Consider the following 20,203-nt stretch of genomic DNA (forward strand, 5'->3'; position numbering starts at 1 on the left):
AAGGACCAAAATCAAATATTGGTGATATTTGAGTGACTAAAAGTGCAAATTTCCCATATTCTTATTACATTTGGCAAAGTTTATATTTAGTTATTAACCACTTATGTAAGTTAACCTTTGCATTACCAATACCTCTTTGCTCGCAATTATGGATCACTATAATAGAAAAAAGATAAAATCAAAGCAAACTTATGGACCACTATAAATCAAACATTTCTTGTTTGAATACGTAAAATTTTACAAAAAGGACTAATTGAATGCTTTCTCCATTAGCCAATTGTCAAATTATCTTGTTAGTATATGCTTGAAGTTTTATCGGACGTTTCAAGATCTTGTAAAGATATAGAAACATAACATTTTTGGAAATAACAAACTAGATGGTTGTTACGGTTGTATTGGATTCTATTGATAGTTTACGTATAATGTTTTTTTATGATTATTACTTAAATTTTATTGCATCATATTGTTTAAATCTATTGTTTGGTAAGGATGAAAAGAATCATTTTATATGTAATGACCGATTTGGTGTGATTGTGTTGTTACCTTCTCATTTTGTCTTTGTTCATTATTTAATCGTAATTATGTTTTTATCTTTTACCCTACCTTTTCATGGTAGTTCTACCCGTTTTTACTTTTCTTATAAGTTTATCATTCAAATTATGAATGTGCAACATTATGTAATGATGGAGAACAATACAATACATAACAACCATCCAAACGAAGTTTTGATAATTGATGGAGAAGATACCTATGGCAAACAAAAATGGTCTAATCCTACTTAAGAATTAAATCCCCAAAATTGGTTTTCAAAGAAGAACAATGCTCCATGCCCTTAGTATAAATATGTGCATATTGGAGCAAATGAAAAAAATAACACAAGAAACTGAGTTTTGAAGCAAAAAAGAATCCAAAAATGGGATTAGTTAAAGGAGTGCCTCTTCTTTGTATGTTGTTCTTATTATTCCTCTTAGCTAATTCAGCATCAGCAAAAAGAACAACTTACATTATTCATATGGATAAGGCATTCATGCCTACAGCTTTTACTAGTCATGAGCAATGGCACTCTTCAATTCTTGAAACTGTCAAGTTGAAAGATACAACAAGTGGAAGTTCTATCAATCCGACAAGGCTACTTTATTCGTATGATAATGCATTTCATGGATTTAGTGCTGTTATGTCTGAGGATGAATTGCAAGTTCTTGAAAAGTTGCCTGGTTTTGTATCGGCTTATGCTGATAAAATGGTCACTCTTGACACTACTCACACGTTTGAGTTCCTTGGTCTAAGTCCTGAGTCAGGACTATGGCCAGCTTCTGAATATGGTGAAGATGTGATTGTTGGTGTCATTGATACTGGAGTATGGCCAGAGAGTAGGAGTTATATGGATGATGGGATGACTGAAATTCCGTCAAGGTGGAGGGGTATATGCGAGCCTGGACAAGAATTTAGTGCTTCAATGTGTAACAATAAGTTAATTGGTGTTCAATACTTCAACAAAGGAGTTAAAGCTGCATATCCTAATACCACACTTAGTATGGATTCAGGCAGGGATACACGAGGTCATGGGACGCATACTTCATCAACTGTTGGTGGAAACTATGTCGAGGGTGCTTCATTCTTTGGCTATGCAACTGGCACAGCAAGAGGGGTCGCTCCACGTGCTAGGCTTGCTATGTATAAGGTCATTTTTGATGAAGGACGCTTCGCTTCTGATGTGCTTGCTGGTATGGATCAAGCTGTTGCTGATGGTGTCGATGTGATATCCATCTCTATGGGATTTGATAATGTTCCACTGTATGAAGACCCTATTGCCATAGCTTCATTTGGTGCCATGGAGAAAGGCGTTCTTGTTTCTGCTTCAGCAGGAAATGCAGGTGTCACTCCTGGAATACTCCACAATGGAATCCCCTGGCTCTTGACTACTGCTGCTGGCTCTATTGATCGCGTCCACTCAGGAAAATTGACTCTTGGAAATGGACAAGTGATCACTGGATGGTCAATGTACCCTGTTAGCGCCCTTGTCAACGATTTCCCACTTATCTACAACGAGTCAATATCGAGTTGCAATTCGACTTCCTTATCCAGCTTCAATTTTGGAATCATCATATGTGAAAATGGAAATTTCCTTGATCAAATAAATGCCATTGCTGAATCCTCTGCCCCTGCTGCTATATACATCTCTGACGATCCAAGAATTTTCCAGAGAGAAGAATTTGCATATCCTGGTGTTGTTATCAGTCCTGAAGATGGTGCAGCTGTGATCAGTTATGCTAAATCTGGTGCCAATCCTGTTGCCAGCATTAGCTTCCAGCAGACATTTGTGAGATCAACACCAGCACCCGTCGTTGCAACTTACACATCACGAGGTCCTTCACCGAGCTATCCAGGAATCTTGAAGCCAGACATAATGGCACCAGGGTCATTAGTCTTAGCATCCTGGATTCCTAATAGTTATACAGTTTCGATATATCCAGATATCGGATTGAGCAGTGAATTCGCGATGATTTCAGGAACATCCATGGCTTGTCCACATTCTTCTGGCATTGCTGCACTTCTTAAAGGCGCACATCCTGAATGGAGTCCAGCAGCAATCCGATCTGCAATGATCACTGGTGCCATCAACATTGACAACACAAATTCTCCCATCAAAGACTCAGGCCTAAACTACAGTATCGCGACTCCTCTGGCTATGGGAGCAGGGTTAGTTAATCCAAACTTCGCCCTGAATCCAGGTCTTATCTATGATGCCACACCACAAGACTACATAAACCTTTTATGTGCCACGAAATTCACTCGCAAGCAAATCTTGACAATCACAAGATCATCAACCTACACTTGCCAAAATGCATCTTCTGATCTTAACTACCCATCATTCATCGCGCTGTACACTAATGAAACTGGAGCAACACTGAGTCAAAAGTTCATAAGGACAGTGACAAACGTTGGCGATGGTCCTGCTAACTATTCTATAAATATGACCGTGCCATCGAACACAAACATTAGTGTTTATCCTTCAAGATTGTCCTTCAGCAGCAAGTATGATAAGCTAAGTTATACATTAACAGTTGAATATAGCGGTAACAGAACTGGAGAAGTTGTATTCGGATCGATAACTTGGGTGGATGTACTTGGTCTCCATGCTGTAACAAGTCCAATTGTGGTTGCACCAGTGATCCAAACTTGGTAATCACAAAAAAAAAAAGGTACATAAAGAACTAGAGTAAAATAACAAAATCTGAGGAATTTAGAGTTATATTACTGAATCAGAAGTCTACTGACATGAATCTCGATTAGTAGGACCAGTAGATTTCGAATATCAGATTATAATATCAAAAAGTAAATCCAGAATCAGAAGTTTCCTATCATTGTTCTTTTGTCATTCTTCTTTTAAAGTTATTGTTTCCTTGTTTGATTTTGATATACGTTACTAGAGTCGTGAAGGTTGCGTTACATTCCTTAAAACACCACATTAAAATTACATCGAGTATGTTGTTGTGGTTTATTTATGAATGACCATCCGTCCAGCAGACACTTTTTTTTAATTGTTAATCTATTCATATAAATAATTGATCTAAGTTCACATGATTTCCCCATATAAGTTAGTGCCTCAATTTTTTTAATCAAACATGTTGCTGCCTTGTATTTCCAATAATTAAATAGTTCTCAATTATGACTTACATGCTTGAAATTCCTTTACATTTTCCTTTGGAAAATAAAAACAACAATTTTTTGGGTAATGACAGTTGCAACTTACAATTTCCTTTACCTTGTTGTTTTGGTTTTCTTTCAAATTTAGTATCTCAGTTAGTAGGAGATTCTTTCAAGTAACAGATAACTTATATTTTGGTTCATTCTATTGAATAAGAAAAAACTTTTACAATTTAATTTGTTTCAAATTAAGTACAACACTAACATGAATAAATTATTTTGTTGTACTACTCGTCTAGTTAAACATGTGATAACAGGTTAATTATTATTTTTACAAGGTTATCGATTAATGCTTATCATAAGAAATTTCTTATATAAGTGAACCTAATCGTGTAATATCCAATATCATAGATTGAAACGACTCATTGTCATGTTGAAGAACCTTTTTCTTTTAACTAACAAAACAAAATAATGAAGATCTTCTTGTTATGCTGCATTTATGAACACTCTTGACTTTTAAGGTCTTCTTTATTATCGAAAAAAAACATTCATATCACTAGTGGGAAGAACTTTCCACAGCTTTAAATTCTTGTTGTACTAAATAGTTTTGGCATTTTGTCTAGTCAGTTGCAGAGCCAGGATTTTCACTAAAGGAATTCAAAATATGAAGAAGTAAAAAGACAAAAAGGTCAAAAGGAATTCAACATCAGTTATACATACATAATAAATAATTTTAACCATGTATAACCAGTGTAATTTTCTGTTGAAGGGGGTTCGGATAAACTCCTTCGGCCCCTACTTGACTCTGCCCTTAGTGACTTCTATCTTCTATTTAGTTAAAACACATGGGTGGTTCCCCACACACTTTAAAACAATTTGTTTGGATCATATGTAATGTAAGCAATGTTCATCATGATTGTAATGGAGCCATATATTGGTTCTTTCCCTTTACTCTTTTTGCCCATGGCTATATGATATTGATTGTCACTATCAAAATGAGAAAAGACTTATAAAAAGAGAAGTGGAGAAAGGGTTTAAGAGAAAAAATAAGTTTGGTGGCAATGGCACTATGTATGAGGGATCCACTCCTCACTATGCATTATGAGTACTTAAAAGCATAGGCGTCGATCGACAGATTTAATGGTTGATGAAACAAGACAGAAATATCTTGTTCCTTATATTTAAAGACAGAAGACTACAAGTCTTGAACTAAAGCAATTTTGAAAATGATAGATGGAGAAATTATCAATAGACAGCTAGCTGAATGATTGCAGAGGGGTGCAGAGTTGAAATAGTTGCTAACTTCCAATAATATATAACATGTTTGGTACATAGTGGAATTATGGACAAAGTGATGGACAATTTGGAAGTGAAGGGAATACTTTGGCTTCCCATACCTCTCACTTGTCTATATAAGTAAATTAGCTTATGTTCAAGAAAATATCCTTCTTGAGTAATATTACTCAACATGGCAAATTATATTGCCTTGTGTATTTGGTTGCTTTCTATAATTCAATTGGCAAAGTCAGAAACTTATATCATTCATATGGATTTGTCAGCCATGCCAAAAGCTTTTTCTAGCCATTATAATTGGTACTTGACTACACTTTTTTCGGTATCAGATAGCAAAGACTTGTTGTCCTCTAAACTAGTTTATACTTATACTAATGCCATCAATGGTTTCAGTGCAAGTCTTTCTCCTTCTGAGATAGAAGCTATTAAGAATTCTCCGGGCTATGTTTCTTCGATTAAGGATATGTCGGTTAAAATTGACACAACTCACACATCTCAATTCCTTGGCCTTAACTCTGAGTCTGGTGTATGGCCAAAGTCGGATTATGGCAAAGATGTTATAGTTGGATTAGTTGACACTGGGATATGGCCAGAGAGTAGAAGTTATAGTGATGATGGGATGAATGAAGTACCATCAAGATGGAAAGGAGAATGTGAAAGTGGAACTCAGTTCAATACCTCTTTGTGCAATAAGAAACTAATTGGCGCTCGTTACTTCAATAAAGGCCTACTTGCTAACAACCCGAATCTTACCATTTCGATGGATTCTGCTCGTGATACGGATGGACATGGGACTCACACTTCTTCCACGGCTGCTGGAAGCCGTGTAGAGGGCGCATCTTTTTTTGGATATGCTGCTGGAACTGCTACAGGTGTAGCACCAAAGGCTCATGTGGCCATGTACAAGGCTCTATGGGAAGAAGGTGTATTCTTGTCTGATATTCTTGCAGCAATTGATCAAGCAATTGCAGATGGTGTAGATGTATTGTCCTTGTCATTAGGCATTGATGCGCTTCCTTTATACGAAGATCCTGTTGCAATTGCCGCATTTGCTGCACTGGAGAAAGGGATATTTGTTTCTACATCTGCAGGAAATGAAGGGCCTTTTTTGGAAACTTTGCACAATGGAACGCCTTGGGTGCTCACTGTTGCTGCTGGCACAGTTGACCGCGAGTTTATTGGCACACTAACACTTGGAAATGGAGTTTCGGTCACTGGATTATCGCTCTACCCTGGGAATTCTAGTTCAAGTGAAAGCTCCATTAGCTACGTTGATTGCCAAGATGATAAGGAACTGCAGAAAAATGCACACAGAATAGTGGTCTGCATTGACAATAATGATTCAGTTAGCGAGGACGTCTACAATGTAAGAAATTCAAAAGTTTCTGGTGCAGTCTTCATAACTAATTCAACTGACTTGGAATTCTATCTCCAAAGTGAATTTCCCGCAGTGTTTTTGAACATTCAAGAGGGTGATAAAGTTCTTGAGTACGTTAGGAGTGACTCTGAACCCAACGCAAAGCTTGAATTCCAACTGACGCGTATTGGTGCTAAACCAGCACCAAAAGTTGCTAGCTATAGCTCAAGAGGACCATCACCAAGCTGTCCTACAATTCTAAAGCCTGACCTTATGGGTCCTGGTGCCTTAATACTTGCTTCATGGCCACAACAAACACCAGTAACTGAAGTTACCTCGGGAAAACTTTATAGTAACTTCAACATTATATCAGGCACATCAATGTCTTGTCCACATGCTTCTGGTGTAGCAGCACTTCTAAAAAGTGCACACCCTGAATGGAGCCCTGCTGCTATCCGATCCGCCATGATGACCACAGCTTATGTATTGGACAACACACAAAGCCCCATCCAAGACATAGGTAATGTTGAACTGTTTGACCATCTCATCTAAAAACTCGATTCTTTTTCATAGAATAAACACGTGGAAATATTGAACTGCGTAGAACACAATTGTGATTATTTAACCATATTATGTCTCAACAGGTCTGAAGAATGGTGTTGCTACTCCTCTAGCTATGGGAGCTGGCCATATCGATCCAAACAAAGCGTTGGATCCCGGACTCATCTATGATGCAACACCACAAGATTATGTTAACCTCCTCTGTGGTTTGAACTTCACATCCAAACAAATACAAACCATCACAAGATCCTCAACTTACACTTGCTCCAACCCATCATTAGACTTGAACTATCCATCTTTCATTGGATATTTCAACCGGAACAGCAGCGATTCGGATCCTAAAAGGATTCAAGAATTCAAAAGAACAGTGACTAACTTACAAGATGGTACATCAGTATACACAGCAAAGCTCACACCAATGGGTAAATTTAAAGTTAGTGTTGTACCTAATAAGTTGATTTTCAAAGAAAAGTATGAAAAACAAAGCTACAAGCTAAGAATAGAAGGTCCAATAATTATGGATGATATTGTGGTTGATGGTTCATTGAGCTGGATGGAAACTAGAGGAAAATACATAGTGAAAAGTCCAATTGTTGCAACAAGTATAAGAGTGGATCCTTTGAGAGGACATAACTGATTTAGTGAAATGATCTTTTAACTAATTTGTGTTCTAAATGTGATATTGTAACACATAATTTATGTGAAATAAACTTATATATTCTTCACATTTGTTTTTGTGCTATCAATAAAAGTGATTAACTTGCGGATATTACTTGAGACTCTGAATTACTCTTTAACTTATCAAATACCTAATTGTTGGTTTTCCTAAAATATTTAATGATAACATTTATAAAAGTACCGTATCTTCTCTGTCCCATATTAGTTAATTATTTTCTTTTTTAAAAAAGATAATTTTACTAATTTACCCCTTAAAAAACTTCTTAAAAATTTTGCAAATAAATGTGAACATTTAAAAAAAAAATTACAAAAGTAATGTAGTAAAATGAACAATTAATATGTGAATTATTTTTAATAAGATAATCATAACTTACATAGGACGAAGGAGTAGCTATTATCAATTGGTGTTTCATAACAAAAAACTAAGAAAAGAGGCTTCGATAATGAGATGAAGTTTTAAATTAAAAAATAAGAAAATATAACTATTAATTTTACAATGGTCACTCCTTTAAATATATAAATATTTTATTCATGACTTCTTTGAGAAAATAAAACATATTTATAACAATACCTCTCAATATTGCTGTCGGTCGAATAAAATTAATAAATACAGGCACGCAACACACATTAGATATTGGTGCGTTACCATAAACGGTCAATAAATCAAATAGGAAAGGAATATCATTAAATACCCTATGTATTGATTAAAAATCCTTTTTCAGATGTATTATACAAAGCTGTCAAAATGTTTAAAATTACTTAAAAAATCTTAATAAGTAACATTATTTATCTGAATTCAAAGCTCTTCGATACAAAACATATATCTATGTAAAACAATTATATTTTCTACGTGAATTTTAGGCTTCCAGTAAAAATTCATGCATTTTCCAACTGGAATTCAAAGACAGTCTAGTTGAGAATTACCCTATCATGCCCGTCAGTGAATTAAATATATTTTTGTATCTTGTGCTTAAAAAAAATGTTCAATGATATGGACCAGCTAAGTTGACAAAATGATAGTGGACACTAATGATCACAAGCTAGATGATATACATAATCGTGGTCCAATTATTTTATGATTGTAGAAAAATTTGTACACGCTTATAGGCTGAGGGGGATTTAGGAGGGGACGAGAGTGTCATTCAAACTTTTTCGATAAAAATTATCGTATATATAAGGTTCTTTTTTTCTAATTAATATTGTCTGAGTGATTTAGAAGTTTCACGTTTTAAATTTAAATCTCTAGCACTATATTTTTGATTTTTCAGACACCATGAAATTTTGAAATCCGCTACTTATGTATGGGCCCACCGGACCGGAAGATGAGCCAAAAATCCGTGCCTCCCGTGACTGCATGCTGTAAAATAAGCCCATTTCTTGGATGAAGCTTCCAATGTCTCTAATTGACTAGTGTACTCTTTCTGCCAGCGTCAATTGAGAATCTCAAGATGATAAGTCACATTTCTCTTCTAAAAATTAACTTTTTTATGTTCAGTTCTGTTGAGGACTCGAGTCTAGTAATGTTGAAGACTCGAGCCTATTTAGTGGCTCGTGATATGTAGATTTTGAATTTTAACTTTATAATTTTTGTAATTGAACAAAAGTGTATCGCTTCAATAAATATTTTTAACTTGTAGCTCTAAGATTGTGAGTTCGAACCATCAAGAGATTTAAAAAGATGAAAGCTTACTTGAAAGTGAAAATGGATAAAAAATTGAAATTTTGTGACTTCAAATAAAGCTATAGAATTTCTCGTAGTTAAACAAACCGTATCATTAACGATAAACTATTTATAAGAGTATGAAAGCTAAATAGTTACAAAATATCTTTATGAGACTGGCTAAAAGTAAAAAAAAATGCCTTATAAATTGAATCGAAAAGACTATATAATTGGTGACATTCTTTTAATACGATAAAATCAAAGTGAAAGCTATTAAATTTTATCGAATCTATATATAATATACGCCTACATCAGCCTGCCTTAACAGAATGATACAATAGAGTGATTGAGTCATGAATAGTAAGTAATTCACAATTTTTTTCCTGATGTAAGGGAAAATTATAACAATATAATTAGTGGAAGTCATCTGTATTTTGTCTATTTTTGGTTCGATATAGTCCGTGATCCACATCAATATTTTGCGTCTATATACATGATCAGTACAAAATATATTGTACTGTTCCAAAGTCCAATTTTCAATGCGTCTTTGGTATCACAAATATGCATTGTGGTCAATAAATTAATAAAAAATTATTTCAATAAAAAATTGTTCAATCGATGATGTACGATTGTTATAGAAAGATGATTGCGTTGATAAGATATAGTGATCATTTAAAATTTTTATATTTGAATAATGACAGTATTAATAATTTTTTTAAAAATAGATTAATACGATATAACTTGCTTAAAACTATACTAGACGAGGTGTAGCTTGTTCGAAGTAATGGTTTTTCCAACATAACTTTTAACAATTACCATTGATTTAAGAGTTTACCATAGTCAACTACTTTAATTTAATTAAACAATTCCTATTCGAGTGCAATTATTTATAAATGCAAGGTACTTTACTTATTGTTATATAAAAATTAAAGTATTAACCTTCCAAATGAACATCTATTGCAAATTAATCGACTGACTCATCATGATTTGCTCAAATTGTTAATGTGACCTTTCTGAGGGAATGTGTGGATTGATTTTTGGCTTATGATTTATAAGTCAAAAGTTGTAAGTTTAAATTTTTAACTTATAATTTTTGGTTTATTTTTATTATTTTGATTTAAAAATAAATTGTTATAAGCACTTTTTAACTTTATCCAAACACTCTAAAACCATTTAATAAAAACTATTTTAATTTAAAAATACCTAAAATAAGTCAATTCAAACGAGCATTGAACCCAAGCAAAAAGGCCACGTTTAATAGATGGGCTTTTTTTTGGTTCTTAGGAGACGGCCCAACAATACTGGATAGGCATAAAAGCCCGTTCGATTGGAAGATAAACAGGAGGAACAATATAAATTATTTTCCTACAAGCGAGTTTTTAATATTACAAATTCTATTAGAATTTAGACTTCGGATACATGTATGTAACATATTTAGATAATATATTGGATACATGGGTTAAAGTTGAGTGTAGTTTGTTTCAGATATATAGAATCCAAATGGATTCACATATATATAACTCTCTCGCTCAGTTCTCTCCTTATTATTTGTATTTCTAAATGTATTTAGGATTATCTAGTGTGATTCACATAAATCTGGATTGCACAGACTATCTCGCTCATCATTTTCCCTATTTCAGTGTATAGAATAGCAAAAATACATATATATATTTATATCTGACTTGAAATGTATCATAAAATTATTAATAAAATTATTTTAAAACTAAAAAGATAAATTAGTAAATATGATAAGCTAATTTTTCCAAGATAAAATATAGTCTTGTACGTCTAGGGACCTAAATCTAGTACTAGTGTCCCTTTTGTTGATATTCCAGCAAACAAAGGCCTAAAACAGACTAAGGACCATTTGGCATAGTTGCTTCATCTTTCGACAACAAATAAGAAAAAATCTAACTCTTCGCGTATATTATACACTAATGAAATTTTATGTTTGAATTTCTATCTAAATTTGGAATGCGAAATTTTAAATAAAAAATTTCTCCTTTACATCATTCCACATTCTTCTTACTCTTTTTTTATTTTATTTCAAATATAATATTCGATATCTATTTAAAACTCGATTAAAAACTAACAACCTCATAAATTTCACAACATCCTTTGGTGTGGTAATAGTAGTATTCAATGAAGTGTATGACCAGAAGCATCTTGGGTTGCCTCAAGACAGAGAGAAAAAAAAGCTAGTACAATGCATCATTCCACATGCTTTATTTTTTATTACCGAAAAAGAAAAAAAAAGGGAAATAAATGGTTTTTCTTTTTTCTCAACTCACATGGTATGAATTTTTAAATGTGGATCCCACTCACCCAACCCACCATTTTCCTTTACTTTTCCAAAAAATACACATTATTTCACAATCAAACAAAAATTATATCAACAAAATCCTCCTTGACCCTCAGGTTTCATTTTACATTCAACTAAAACACAACAAAAAGAAGAAAAAAAAGTAAATATTTGGGCTTATAAAACTCAGTTTAATTTTGATATTAACATTAAAAAAAAGTGAAATCTATCATATTTTTAGATGGATAAAAGAGTAATATTGAATACGCGTTGTACTACTAGAGTTGCCAACTCTGTGGCAGCTGTATTTTGATTAATGAGACTAAAAATCTTTTATATATAATAAAATGTATAGTGTTAGTTAGACCTCTTATTATTATTTGGTTTTCCACTTATGTCCCGTCGGTGGATAATTAAAATTATAATAAACCAAAACTATGCACTTTGCATTTTACATATTAAATTGTAGAAATTGAGTTACCAAATTTCAGTGTCTTACACTTGAACAATTCTTCTTTCATCCCAAAACATAAAAATGCATACAAAAACTGATTCAGAAGATACGAGCTTGGCTCCTTCGTCGCCGGACAATAGAGGGCCGACGGCGTATTACGTTCAGAGTCCGTCACGTGATTCTCACGATGGCGAGAAGACAACGACGTCGTTTCACTCTACTCCTGTTATCAGTCCCATGGGTTCTCCTCCTCACTCTCACTCATCCGTCGGCCGTCACTCCCGTGATTCCTCTTCCTCCAGATTCTCCGGATCCCTCAAGCCTGGATCTCGGAAGATTTTACCCGACGCCGCCGGCGGCGTAGGCGGCCGTCACCACCGCAAAGGGCAGAAGCCCTGGAAGGAATGTGATGTTATTGAGGAAGAAGGACTACTTGAAGATGATAGATCCAGTAAATCTCTTCCACGTCGTTGCTATGTCCTTGCTTTTGTTGTTGGTTTCTTCATCCTTTTCTCCTTCTTTGCTCTCATCCTTTGGGGTGCTAGTCGACCTCAGAAACCCAAAATCACCATGAGGGTAAGTCGTTTTCTATCATTTTGATTCTACAAAATTGGACGATTTGATGGGAGATCTGTAATGGGTATTTGTTGTATTTTGATTTTCAGACCATAAAATTTGATCATTTTGGGATTCAAGCTGGTTCTGATGCCACAGGAGTAGCAACTGATATGATCTCCATGAATGCTACTGTGAAATTCCTTTACCGTAATACTGCATCATTTTTCGGTGTACATGTCACATCAACCCCTCTTGATCTCTCATTTTCAGAACTCACAATTGGATCCGGAGCTGTAAGCATTTTAACTAACTTTTATCCTAAATCTATTGTTTCATTTTGTTATAGTTTCTGTTGTTCTCTGACAATCTATGGTAAACACTCTCTCTACACTGGGCAGGGGCGGAGTTAGATAAGGCATAAAATTAGACTGTTTATACATACTTAAAATTTATATAGATAATTGTTGCTAGAACACCTCGAGTGTTTACTTCATATTTTAAGCCTTTTTAGTGAAAATGCTAATTTCGCCACTTACACTTGGGTATGTTATTGTCTTATCGTTAATCGAAGCTCTCGTGGCACAAAATGGATGGTTAAATATTTTCAATTTTTATTGATATGTGAAATGGATTTGATGAAACAGATGAAGAAATTTTACCAATCAAGAAAGAGCCAAAGAGTTGTAGCTGTATCAGTTATAGGGAACAAGATTCCATTATATGGAGGTGGAGCAAGTTTGAGCACACCAGCAGGGGCGACGCCATTACCAGTGCCACTAAAATTAAGCTTCAAGCTTCGATCAAGAGCTTATGTTTTAGGGAAAATGGTAAAGCCCAAGTTCTACAAGACAATTGATTGTTTACTTACTCTTCATCCCCAGAAGATGAACGCCGCAATTTCACTAAAGAATTGTACCTACAGTTGATTATGGAGCTATCTAAGTTGGTAAAGTTTTGATCTTTTTCTCAAATCTTGATTGTCAACAAAGTGAATTGATAGCTATTGGGGTCTCTATCTTTTGCCCCCACTACTTACCAACTTTCTCTCTGGAGTAGAATGTGGACAGACAGGCTGTGTTACATGTTACAACAAATTTTCCAATTAGCCGCTACTGGAAAATGGACAGTACAAGAATGTGACAATTATTCATTTCTCATGTTAATTCACCTTGTTATTATATTATAATCTATAATAATCTATACCACAATATATAGATTGATTTGTTTATTTGTTTTGGAAGTTGAATAGTACTTTTTTTCCCCATTTTATTAGTAAATTATTAGTGTGTAATTCCAAGTTGTTAATGAATAATGGTCTCTTGAGTTTCCACCGTTAAGAGTTTTTTTTTTTTGTTTTTTAAATTCGATGGAGGAGAAGGGAATCGAATCCTTTAAACCAACTAAACTATTAAGATTTCACGATATTGGAGTAAAAGTTCAATTTTGTAGCCTTAATTTAGTAGTGACAACTGTATTGACATTCAATAGCTCACTTTTTTATCAAGCACAACACTTACAAGGCCAAAATATCTTCAAGATGCAGGTATTATCATTTATTTGTGATGCTTTATATATTCAAATCAATTATGTAGCCACAATTTTGATAATGATAGAAGTATTGACATTCAATAGTTCACTTCTTTAATAATGACAATACTCAAAAAAAAGGGCCATAAAATCTACAAAATGCAGATGTTATCATTCATTTATGATATATACTTTGTGTATGTCCTGTTGTCTCTTTCTTTAAGAAGATTTTGCAAGAAATGAGACATAGTAGGAGTTGTTATGTCTGCACATAACTTCATAAAAATTTCGAAGGGTCATATGAAAAATGAAGTCGACTGTCGATAATGGATGAAGTTGCTCCGTTACGTATTAGTTGTCACATTTCTCTTTTACACGTCTATGAAAGGTAAGTAAAAAAGGAAAAAGTCGCCACATATTTTACAAGGTGGAAAAATCCCCCTAAATCAAGGGCTTTTATTTAGCTTCAATAGAAAATGACATGTGCTTTGATAGTTCAGGCAATCAAGGAAACCAAATAGCTTTGGACTTTGGCTGTTGACTTCCATTTGCAATCAAGGAGAGCAGTTGGAAAAATACATAAATTCAAAGATAATCTTTTGAATTGGTCTAAAATATCTTAAGCATCTAAATTTTGCAGGTGATGGGATAGTGTAAACGAAAAATATTATCTCAAGAGTATTTATATGTTATCTATTGTATTAAAATACAGTGGAGTGAAATGTGTTGGGATGGTTGAGGAAAACATACGGGGAAGAGATAATAAAATTGCAACATCATTTATGTAGCTTGTTTTCCTTATTTTGATTGAGAAAGTGATTTTTTCTTATTTTTAAGAAACTTGTTTTCCTAGAGAAAATATTTTGATCAATTAAATATGTGAAAAATTAGAAAACACTATCGAAAAATATTTTCCGATATACTAAACACACCCATGTCAAGTCAGTATGTTCTGAAGTTTGAACCCCAAAAAATTACTTCAAGAACAATATCGTAAAATTTAGAATTGTGGAGCTCTGGATAATATCCTTAATTTCAACTGCTCTTAATCGAATTGTTTTGAAGCTTAAATTGTTCTAGAGTCAAAGTTTGAAATAAACCATTATATAGGTGTTATCTCTTTCTCGTGAATAATAAAAGATACGAAATAAATTAAATTAATAAAAGTATCATATTAGTATGATTTTTTTTTCTCGATCTTCTCATAGGCACAAAATTTAAATCAACAGAGAACTTTTTCTTCAATATGAATCTATATTATCCATTTCAAATACTTCCCTGTAGCTTCTAAGGCAAATTTCATATTTGAATCGTAAATTGACGAATTAATGTGTTTTTATCATGCTGCTACAGTATAATAAATAATATTTTGACTAATTATTCTTAAATTTACAACACCAATCTAATATAGTTCCATAGTATTCCTATAATTAATGTTAGTGTTGCTGGAACTTAATCAACCCAAATCAAATTTAAAACAAGCACAATCGTTATTCAAAAACATTTTAAACTTAACATGGAAATATTAAAACAATTGAGGTTAAATTTACATTAGAGGTCAACTTCATATTCGAAATTCAAAAAAAATTTATTCACATAGAGTGTTTAAGCCAAACTAATTCGAAACTCTAAATGAACTACATGCAATATATGGTTCTAAAACTAATAACTAGTGCACTTTACCCTATATTTCATTTTTGGTGTCTTCTCTCAAATAACCAAACAAATTTACTACTTACTTTTTTTCTAGTTCTTATACATAGATTATACATTAATTATACACAATTAAACATATATAATATACATGGATCATACATATATTTTACCTGTTTCAATTTATTTGTCCTGTTTTTCTTTTTAGTCCATTTTTAAAAAAAAAAACTTACTTTTTTAGCAATTATTTTATTGTAATTTATCACATGATATGCTTAATACTACTATATCTAAAAACATTTTGATATATTCATGATTTAGTGTATCTTTAATTTTTAAACATAAGATTTAAATGTCTTAAATTCCATATCAAGTGAATAAACGAACAAATAACTTAAAAAGGTGAGCATTACACATCTCGTCAACTATTTTTAGTCTGGTCAATAAAATAGACTGTCAGCTATGTATCTACAAATTTCCTATATAGCAATGTATAAAATGTATATTTTTTTTTAAAAATCAAAATATAATTAACTTTTAACGTTATGTGATTTACGGGCCTTTCGGATCTGTTATGGCAGGCCCAGGCAATCAGGACTAGCCCAATTTACTACCCGGATCCACACCCAGTTTGACTATTCCTTAAATTACAGGGACGAAATTGCAAATATTGGAGAATCTTTTTTTTTTCTTCTCGAACCTCATTCACATTCTCACAGTATTGAACATTGAAAACAACACCACCCACTTTTTCTCTCTCTTCTTCTTTTCCCCCCTTTCACTTTCTCTCTCTAAAAACCTAGCTATGGCGCTTCCTCATCACCATCTCCAACTACACATTCAACAACAACCACATCAACAACAGCAACAGTCCAAATCTTACAGGTAAAATTTATAGGAATTTCATGAAAATTTCCCCTTTTTTGGTTAAAAATCCAATCTTTTTTTGCTGTTCTAATGATGTGATTGTTTTTTCAGAGATTTGTACAACAATATGGATGGTCAGATAACAACCCCAGCTGTTTATTTCAATGGCTCTAATCTTCCTGAACAGTCTCAACACCCTCCTTACATACCTCCCTGTATTTCTTTGCTTCCTAAATTTAGCTTTTTTTTTCCTTCAATTAACTTTCTGGGGTTTCTCTTTTTTATCTTAATTGTTTAATTTTTCATGTTACTCACTTAATTATGCAGTTCAAGTAGTGGGGTTGGCTCCTGGTACAGCTGATGATGGAGGGTTGGATTTGCAGTGGAATTATGGGTTGGAGCCAAAGAAGAAGAGGCCCAAGGAGCAAGATTTTATGGAGAATAACAACTCTCAAATATCTTCTGTTGATCTGTTGCAGCGGCGATCGGTGTCCACTGGGTTGGGGTTGTCGCTGGATAATGGACGTTTGGCTTCGTCGTGTGACTCAGCGTTTCTAGGGCTTGTGGGTGATGATATTGAGCGAGAATTGCAGAGACAAGATGCTGAGATTGATAGATACATCAAAGTTCAGGTTTTTATCCATCAATTGATTAATTAATAACTAATTGAATTAGTTAGGGTTGAATGTACAATATTGATGTATCCATTATCAAAAAGTAAGTTCTTTTGATTGTGTTAGTGTGTGTGTGCGCGAGAGAGAGCGAGCGAGCTTTGAGCCTAATCCTCGGCTCAAGGTAGGTAGGCTGTTTTAGCTTCAAAAAGTAAGTTTAGGATAGTGTGTTTTGCTTTACTGAAAAGTTTCAGCTAGCATACATATTTGCTTTGGTCCTTGCTGAAGTTTCCCTTTTAAACCTTGAGGTTAAACTAGGCTAGTTGTGAGGAATTCCTGAAACAAGTCTAAGACAAGGATATTACTTATGAATTTACAGCCTAATTGTTATCCATTCAGATGAACTTCCAATCTGGCCTAGCCCTAGGGAACAGAGTTACTTGGTACTTGTTGATGTTGTTGGTAGGAGGTGGAAGGTATTCTGTGGAGTTAGTCCTGGTGGGCAATAGTTGGTCTGGACACCACGGATATCAACAAAAATAACGTTTACCATGTCTGAGCTTGCAGGCATGGAACTTTATGAGAATTAGCTTCTTTGAGAGCGAAAATTTGAGTTCGTCTGGTATGCTCGTTTTAGGTTAAGAAATTGTGAATTATTTATTATAAAAATGGAAGTCCTTATATCTAATCTTGTTGTTTTGGATATTGGCATCTTAAACTCCTGCTTTAGATATTCTAACTACTAGTCGAAATCTCTTAGGCTAGAATCTAATCGTATACTTGACTTAGTGTCATTTCTATAATAGTTACGAGTGTTAATAATAGCTTCATTATATATGTTCTGCCTAAAACTCTTTATGTTCTATTTCTTATCAAAAGGGTGATCGCTTAAGGCAAGCTGTATTGGAGAAGGTTCAAGCTAATCAGATTCAGGCTATCACCTATGTTGAAGAGAAGGTCCTTCAGAAACTTCGAGAAAGAGACACAGAGGTTGATGATATCAACAAGAAAAACATGGAACTTGAGTTGCGGATGGAACAATTGGCTTTGGAAGCCAATGCTTGGCAACAGCATGCCAAACACAATGAGAACTTGATTAACACACTTAAGATAAATCTACAACATGTTTATGCACAGAGCAGAGATAGTAAAGAAGGTTGTGGTGACAGTGAGGTAGATGACACAGCATCATGCTGTAATGGACGGGCTACAGATCTCCACCTGCTTTGCCGGGATAGCAAGGAAATGAAGGAGTTGATGACGTGTAGGGTCTGTAGAACCAATGAAGTTTGCATGCTATTGTTACCATGTAAGCATCTCTGCCTGTGTAAAGAGTGTGAGAGTAAGCTTAGTCTTTGTCCCTTGTGTCAGTCCACTAAGTATATAGGTATGGAAGTTTACATGTAGTTGGATATTGTGTATCTAATGTACATGTCTTGGCCAACATTTATGCTATCTGTCCTGGTCAGCTGACTTCTTGTATAAACTTTTACCCCACCTAAATATTTCGGAAAACTCACGTAGAAATTCTTGGCAGTCTAATTGTCATTTAGGGTTCTTCCTTGGATGGAATGACAATTATTGTCTTGTCTGATGTTATATTTCCTTCAGGACCAGTATGTACTGATGTTTATATCATGGTAACAATTGTGTAATGACATATATTCTCTATAAGCAACATCGTGTAATGTAATACTCTCTATAAGCAACATTGTATACATTGTAGTATCTAGTTGCTGATTAGTTTGCCATTCTGATATATAGCAAACAACTTCCAGGCCAAAGATTATGCAGGACTTAAGAATTTAAGGGTCAGATAACCTATTGCCTTCTGTATGGTCATGGACAATACTCAATTAAGCACAAAGAGTTCATCTAAGGATGTTTAGAAGTATTGCAAACATGTGTGAGTGTATGGATTGGATACAGAATCTGTGTTACTATCACTGCCTAGCTTTTCTTACACCTTTTGAGATTAAAATGTTTTGTGTATTTAATTAATGCCTTAATGTCATGTAATCTTTATTCAGCAAAGAAGCAGAATCATTGGTGTTCTTACGCCAATTTTAATGTTTTTTATCAAGTGAGTTGAGTGCCTTAACAACGATGATTAGTTACAGTTATTTAGGAATTCCCCCTTTGGTTATTTTCTAGATTTGCTGAAGACTAAGGTTCAGCCACAACTCACACGTAAGTTAATACATGCAGAGACCGATGGCGAATATGAACTATATGTTCATTGTCAAGTTGAATGGGAGTGAGTTCACTTTGGCATAAGAGAGTTTGCCATGTTTCTTTATTTATTTTTTAAAAAGGAAACTCTGTTAGATTAATCTGCTAAGAAGACAATACTGATCTTGATGTTGAGTCTCTGCAAGTGATGTGTCCTAATTGATATAGCAGATTACTGTGCATAGTAAATGGTATTTAGCTGGGCTAAATGCCACTTAAAATTTGGTCTCGTCTAAGTCAAGTTCATCAAGCCTATCCTAAAGAAAATAACAGGTCTGACTGCCAGTAGGGATTTGGTCTAATTGTAGACAGGAGAAGTGCAGAGGGTGAGCCCATTATCAACCAAGTTTTGAGCTATGCTATTGGCTGTTGGGTTTTCAAGGTTACTTTATTATACGAAAGAAAAAAAAACTGGTCCAATTGCTTCCACGCTTCCTGGAACATTGTTTACCTGTTTCTTCCCTTCTAAAATAGTTGTCAACCCTACCAATCTTTTATCATGGTTGATAGAAGAGGCGGAGGTAGAAGGTTGTCTAATAGTTTAGTTCATACCCTGTATTTGTATCAAGAGATTCATTCTATACATAAAAAAAAAAAATCCTGAAATCCAATTACTATGACATGATGTCGAAATCCTAGAATTTAGAATGCATGAGCCATGAAGTTAAAATCTTGGCTTCACCTATAGTCAATAGGTAGCCTATTCAAGGCGTACTATTAAATTGGATTGATATAGAGATTAGCATGACCCCTGCTTACAGTGACACACAAATTGGAATTGGTCTGAATTTTTTCTAACTTG

General features: G+C 34.1%; 3 protein-coding genes across 3 annotated transcripts; all 3 read left to right on the forward strand.

The window, feature by feature from the left end:
* Window positions 1-716: 716 nt before the first annotated feature.
* LOC107015560 lies at window positions 717-7,589 on the forward strand. The gene is made up of 4 exons (XM_015215871.2): window positions 717-3,183; window positions 3,298-3,302; window positions 5,103-6,818; window positions 6,943-7,589. Exons 1-4 carry the CDS (start codon window positions 914-916, stop codon window positions 7,494-7,496), a joined length of 4,545 nt encoding a protein of 1,514 aa, XP_015071357.2. The 5' UTR covers window positions 717-913; the 3' UTR covers window positions 7,497-7,589.
* Window positions 7,590-11,988: 4,399 nt separating this feature from the next.
* LOC107018271 lies at window positions 11,989-13,841 on the forward strand. The gene is made up of 3 exons (XM_015218705.2): window positions 11,989-12,529; window positions 12,619-12,804; window positions 13,156-13,841. The coding sequence occupies exons 1-3, from the start codon at window positions 12,035-12,037 to the stop codon at window positions 13,435-13,437; spliced, it is 963 nt and encodes a 320-aa protein (XP_015074191.1). The 5' UTR covers window positions 11,989-12,034; the 3' UTR covers window positions 13,438-13,841.
* A 2,555-nt stretch (window positions 13,842-16,396) lies between these two features.
* Window positions 16,397-18,897, forward strand: LOC107018326 (probable BOI-related E3 ubiquitin-protein ligase 2). The gene is made up of 4 exons (XM_015218788.2): window positions 16,397-16,576; window positions 16,670-16,773; window positions 16,886-17,190; window positions 18,049-18,897. Exons 1-4 carry the CDS (start codon window positions 16,497-16,499, stop codon window positions 18,574-18,576), a joined length of 1,017 nt encoding a protein of 338 aa, XP_015074274.1. The 5' UTR covers window positions 16,397-16,496; the 3' UTR covers window positions 18,577-18,897.
* The last annotated feature ends 1,306 nt before the right edge of the window (window positions 18,898-20,203 follow it).

Source organism: Solanum pennellii, chromosome 4 (assembly GCF_001406875.1).
Source record: "Solanum pennellii chromosome 4, SPENNV200".
Lineage (NCBI taxonomy): Eukaryota > Viridiplantae > Streptophyta > Magnoliopsida > Solanales > Solanaceae > Solanum > Solanum pennellii.

What these genes read in the sequence shown, in the direction of transcription:
- LOC107015560 (XM_015215871.2), top strand. Translation starts at nt 914, where the DNA reads ATGGGATTAGTTAAAGGAGTGCCTCTTCTTTGTATGTTGTTCTTATTA. An exon ending in AAGCCCCATCCAAGACATAG is followed by an intron (nt 6,819 to 6,942) that starts GTAATGTTGAAC and finishes ATGTCTCAACAG; the next exon opens with GTCTGAAGAATGGTGTTGCT.
- LOC107018271 (XM_015218705.2), top strand. Translation starts at nt 12,035, where the DNA reads ATGCATACAAAAACTGATTCAGAAGATACGAGCTTGGCTCCTTCGTCG. An exon ending in AACCCAAAATCACCATGAGG is followed by an intron (nt 12,530 to 12,618) that starts GTAAGTCGTTTT and finishes TTTGATTTTCAG; the next exon opens with ACCATAAAATTTGATCATTT. An exon ending in TCACAATTGGATCCGGAGCT is followed by an intron (nt 12,805 to 13,155) that starts GTAAGCATTTTA and finishes TTGATGAAACAG; the next exon opens with ATGAAGAAATTTTACCAATC.
- LOC107018326 (XM_015218788.2), top strand. Translation starts at nt 16,497, where the DNA reads ATGGCGCTTCCTCATCACCATCTCCAACTACACATTCAACAACAACCA. An exon ending in CAACAGTCCAAATCTTACAG is followed by an intron (nt 16,577 to 16,669) that starts GTAAAATTTATA and finishes TTGTTTTTTCAG; the next exon opens with AGATTTGTACAACAATATGG. An exon ending in ATAGATACATCAAAGTTCAG is followed by an intron (nt 17,191 to 18,048) that starts GTTTTTATCCAT and finishes TCTTATCAAAAG; the next exon opens with GGTGATCGCTTAAGGCAAGC.